General features: G+C 59.6%; 1 protein-coding gene and 1 long non-coding RNA gene across 2 annotated transcripts in view; both read right to left on the reverse strand.

Moving 5' to 3' along the window:
• The window catches only part of LOC112480002, a 9,166-nt gene extending 5,552 nt beyond the window's left edge, over window positions 1-3,614 (reverse strand). Inside the window, exons 1-3 of the long non-coding RNA XR_003046399.1 lie at window positions 3,207-3,614; window positions 2,061-2,126; window positions 1,615-1,706 (exon numbers count right to left, since the gene is read on the reverse strand). This is a non-coding gene — a long non-coding RNA (uncharacterized LOC112480002). The remainder of the gene's footprint in view (window positions 1-1,614; window positions 1,707-2,060; window positions 2,127-3,206) is intronic.
• Window positions 3,615-3,847: 233 nt separating this feature from the next.
• On the reverse strand, window positions 3,848-4,894 carry PRCD (photoreceptor disc component). The gene is made up of 2 exons (XM_025046955.1): window positions 4,463-4,894; window positions 3,848-4,200 (listed from the first exon to the last, which is right to left on the reverse strand). Exons 1-2 carry the CDS (start codon window positions 4,534-4,536, stop codon window positions 4,128-4,130), a joined length of 147 nt encoding a protein of 48 aa, XP_024902723.1. The 5' UTR covers window positions 4,537-4,894; the 3' UTR covers window positions 3,848-4,127.
• Between the last annotated feature and the right edge of the window lie 260 nt (window positions 4,895-5,154).

Here is a 5,154-nt window from a genome sequence, read left to right on the forward strand (position 1 = left end):
CCCCCATCTCCTGAGCGGGCTCTTAGAACAGCACTGCAAAGGGGTGGCCCTGTGGATGTGTGTCTGGGCTGTGAGCCAGCCCCGGTACAGCTAGGTGACCTTGGCCTGACAATTCCTCAGACCGGGGGAAGGAGACAGGCAACTCGGACATGGCAGAAAGCAGAAGCGAGGATGAAGTGACAGAAACGTGGCCAACAGATTAGAGCATGAATGCAAAGATGAGATCAGGGAACGCAGACCTGTTGGGGACAGAGCCCTCTGTCAGTCCTGTCACCAGGAAGGCCAACACCTCCCAGGAGAAAGACAGGCTGACAGGAGCTGTGACAGGTGGCAGGAACTCACGGCCCTGTCAGGGCAGTGGGGCTCTGACGTCCCAGCACAGACCTCCTTCCCCTGATGCCACCCCCCCAGCCTCCCCCTCTCCCCCTGCCCTACTTCTAAGGCTCCCACATGCCCCTCCCCCATGGCGTCAGAGCAGGACCCCTCAGTCTGCAGCATCTGCCCCGTTCTTCCCTTCAGATGGGAGGTGCTGCTGTCTAGAAAACCTCTTCATGCTTCCTGAAGGTCAGGGGCAGAGGCCAGCCAGGCCCAGACCTCACCGCCGGGTGGGCAGTGCGGGCTGGATGGGGAGAGATGCATGCGTGGGGGGTGAGGGGGGCTTTGGAAGATGAATGGCTTCGAGACAGTCGGGAGCAGCTGCCTGCAGGGTCTGCGCCCGGATCTCAGGGAGCAGATGCGGAAATCTTTTCCCTCTGCTCGGGATTGGGCAGGATCGTAAAAACAGAGACATGGCAGAGCAGCTGGGGGCAAAGGAGGCCTCCGTTCCTGAGCAGTCAGCAGACTGACAAAAACAAGTGTCACGCTTTTCCCCTACTCACATGCTGCTGCCCATTCGGAACACACACACGCATGCACACACGCACTCAGCAAACATGCAGGGGACAAGCTGCGGGTCGCTTCCATCCAGCTGCAGGCAGACATGTCACAGAGCCAACTGGCATGTCTTATCGATAATCTCAGCAGAGCAGCCAGTGACAGAGTGAGCTCTGGGGACCAGGGAGAGGCAAGCGCCCTGGGGAGTGAGCGCCACCATGGCAAACGGACACCACACAGCCTTGGAGCGGAGCTGAGGTTTAACAGTGTTGCCTCGAGCTGCCAGGGGCAGCTGCAAACTCCCAGGTGCTTTCGGGGAGGCTGGTCCGGCCTCGGCATGAGCCTGGGGGTCCCCCAATTGCTATCCAGACGACACTGCGCAAATTAGCCTTTCTCTGTGTTTTCCTCATTTCTGAAATGTGGATAATAATATGACAGTGGGTCATTGTGAGGACTGACTTAGCAATCGGGAAGCCCTTCCTTAGCAAACGTGAGCTGTCAGCTGCCCCGCGCTTCTGGGCTCTCCTACCCCCTACTTGTCCTGCCCCTGGCCGGGCCTGCTGGGGCTGCAGTTAGCCAAGTGGACCCCACGGAGCCCCTCTCTCTGGGCCTGCCTCAGAGGTGCCGCCCCAGAGCACTGAGCATCTGGGCGCCCCCTGCCTGCCCCAGCCAGGCCTGGCCCCAGGAGCCCCACAGCGGGGGCCTGGGGAGAAATGAAGCCTGCTGGGCCCCGGAGTCTACCTCGTCATGGCCGCTTTTTCTCATTCTCCCTCCTGCTGCTGCTGCCGCCACCACAGCATCCTCCTGGGGAAGGGGGCGAACTGGGACTTGAGCTGAAACAGAAAACCAGATCAGAACAGCACTTTCTCCAGTCACTTTCTCCCGGGCCAAGGTGGGGCCTCGCGTTGCAGAGTGGGTGTCCCAGAGCACCGCCTCTCCCCGCATGACCACCAAATCTTCCCCAAACCTTGAAAATGCTGCCAGGACCAACCCTTTGCCCCGGGCACGAACCTGGCAGGTTCAAGGTAGGTGCCGATGGAAGGAGTGCACCCTCCGACTCAGCCTCCACGGATGACCACGGAGCTGAAGACGGCCCACTCTGCTCCCGTGTGGCCAGGCCTCACATGCTGTGCCCTCCCTGTCCCCAGCCCTGCCCTCTGCCCTCCAGGGCGGTGGCCCTGGCTTACCTCCCTCGTTCCTGGGGCTGAGCTCCACCTGGATTGCTGAGGGCTTACTTCAGAGGCTCCTTCTCCCTAGACAGAGGAAAGCTCGGGAGTCAGGATTGGAGGGGGTGAGCTTCCCACGTTTCTAGCCTTTTCCTGCCCACACTCCATGCCCAGCGATTCACCCCACTTTTTTTTTCACCCTACTTTTGAAGGGCAGGAGCACCCAAGAAACCAGTTGGAATTTACGACTGGAATTGGAGAGCAGAAATTCCGCCCTTTCCGCTACGCTGGGCCGGCCCTCCATGGCAGCCACCATGGCAGCCGCCATCAGCAGGAGGCATTAGGCCAATTTTTCCACATAGCTGGATCCCAAGAAGTGAACAGGCAACCGCTTTCTTCTAGCTGGGCCACATCAGGCCACGCCTAGCCAGATGGTCTCAGATTTGGCCTTTTCTCTCCTGACGGGAGGTTCAGGCCCATTGCAGGTAGAGACAAACCACCTAAAGTCAGGGACCTGTCTGTTCTCACATCGACCACAAATTGGATGGATGACCTTGAAGTAATTGAGGTCTCCCGGTCCCTCAGTTTCCTCTACTACTAACGAGGTGGAGGCACTTGTCCCGCCAACCCTCTGGGAATACTGAGACTTCGGAGTGAGCTAACGTATGAGAAACCCCTGGGGAGCACAAAACACTGATCAAGTGTGGGACAATGACAGACGAGCGAGCATTAACTGAGCAGGTATGCTGTGCCAAGTGCTTTACAACAGTTATGCCATTTAAACCTCACAACCACCCCGTTACCGATCCGAGTTGATATGAAAATAAAAAGATGACATAATTTGCCCAGAGTCAGTTGGTAAGAGAGGCGACCGACTCCAGACCCAAAGTCAACAGTGAGGCCCAGCCAGCCTTTGGGGCCTCCCGTGTGTGAGGCCCAGCGATGGTCATTTTGTATACATCGGCCCATGTCATCACTAGTAGCAATCGGGCACTACTGTGGCCATCTCAGCTAGCCGAGATGTCGAGAGAGGGTATCACAGAAGTGCCTGTTTCCCACACGTGCCTAGGGACTCCCAGTGGGCCTTCTGACACTTGGCACCTGGAAGAATCGGGCTGAGATGTAGAGAAAGCCTCAAGTTTTCTCACCTGGCCGGTCTCCACATACCTAAGGGGCCCTCTGCAGGCAGGTCCCACAGCCTGAGAGAGACGTGGGGGCGCATAGACATGTATGCCTGCCGACTCTCAGCCACCCCAGTCCTGTGGGGAGACACCCTCCTCCCAGGAGCCCTGGAACGCAAGGGCATCGTGCTTTTGTTTCATTAGGAGGGAGAGAAGCAGTGCCAGGGGCTAGTAGACGCTTCTGCAGGACAGAATGTCAGCCATACAAGGTGGGGCCATCGGCACCAAAGGACACTCCAAACAGTACGTTCTTAAAAAACCTTTGTTAATTTTCAGCCTTTTGTAGGGCATAGGAGTCCCCATCGTTAAAGGACACTGGTCGCCCAGGGAAGGAAAAGCTCAGAAGTCCCCAAACTTCACCCGTCGTAGAAGCCACGAGACAGCCTAGGGAAGAGTTAACTCTCTGGCCGCTGGAGACAGTGTCCTGCCCGCGGGGGCTGCCCAGCCAATGACACTCGGTTATGATGATGTCATGTTCCTCCTGCGCCTTCTATTGGGGACTGGACAGCGAATCGTGCTGGAGGTTCAGGCAGTGGGGCCGCTGAGGCTGGCGGGGGCAGCGGGAGACGGAGGGGGAGGGGAAGGCAAGCCAAGCCGCGCAGAGCTGCTGCCGCCTCAGCCCTCTCTCACACCCCCAGAGCCTTCTACAGAAGGGACCCTGGGGACCGCCCTGCACCCTCGGACCTGCAAGGCACAGCAGCTTTGGTCCAGGGAAGAGGCCGGGAGCCTCCCTTCCCAACTGGAGAAAACACTGAGCCTGCCGCCAGGCAGACAGGGAGCGGGGGCGAGGGGTCGGCGTTCAGTGCAGGCGGGCGCACACCCCACGTACACCCCCAGGCGTGGACGGGCGCGACAGCGGCGGCCTCCTCGGCAGCCCCCTCCCTCCTCCACCGCAGACTCTTCTGCCTTACCTGCCTGCGGGCGGGGGGTCTGCTTCCAAGCTGCTGCCCATAACTGCCCCATCTACTTCGCTGGGCTCTCTGTGAGGGGAGAACAGGAAGGAGGAGCTGTGGGCCAGACCCCCCATCCGCTGACCCGCTGTCCCTAGCCGCCTCTGGCTGTGGTGCCAGGGGTAAGCAGCCAGTGTCTTTCAAAGTCCCTTATTCTGAGGGGGAACCTTTTGGGGATTCCTTGCAAATCCCTTCAGCCTCCCTGGAGGTCCCAGAAGCCCCTGCCCACCTTCAGCCCGGCCCAACCCAGTGGCTTCTCCCCCCGCCAGCCCATGGCCCAGTCGTTGCTCACGGATGAACCCGGTTGCCAAATCGTCGGCGCCAGAGCATAGCCAGGGTGCTGAGCAGGAGGAGCGTGGTGCACATGGCTCGGCTGCCCCATCCCCTCCCAGACAGAGTCCGCAGAAGCAGGCCAGGGCGGCCCCTGCCAGCTCTCCCAAACTGCTGCTGTGTGTCCGGAGGCTCCTCCTAGTGATGGATTAGGAGGCTCAAGCTGATTAGAAGGGTCTGACCTTGTGAAGACCGATTAACCTGGCTGGGCCCAGGCTGTCCCCAGGCTGTCTCTCGCGGTGCAGGGTAAATCCACCTCAGTCTATTCTGGGTGTAGATATGGCTGAGACTTGGGCCTGGCCCTCACGGGGTGTATAGTCCAGACAGAAGCACGGGCGAGTTCGACAATGACCACAATCGAGTGGTTTAAGCCATTAAAGGCACCTGCAGGGAGGGCGCTGTGGGAGTCACAGTCATCAGGGGACGCTTCAAAGAGGAGCTGGGGGCATCTGAATTTGCAGGTGCTCAGGGAAGGGTGGGCCCTCAGAGGACTCTGCCAGGGCGTGCAAGGCATGTTCTAGCAACTGGAAGCTGAGCGGCAGCAGAGCGGTGATGTCCCAGGGACCGCGTCAGGGTGGGGGGACGCGGGGGGCGGTGAATAGTAGACAATGAAACCAGGAAGACAAGGGAGGCCAGGGAGCGAGGGGCTGGCCG

Source organism: Pteropus alecto, unplaced genomic scaffold (genome assembly GCF_000325575.1).
Source record: "Pteropus alecto unplaced genomic scaffold, ASM32557v1 scaffold134, whole genome shotgun sequence".
Lineage (NCBI taxonomy): Eukaryota > Metazoa > Chordata > Mammalia > Chiroptera > Pteropodidae > Pteropus > Pteropus alecto.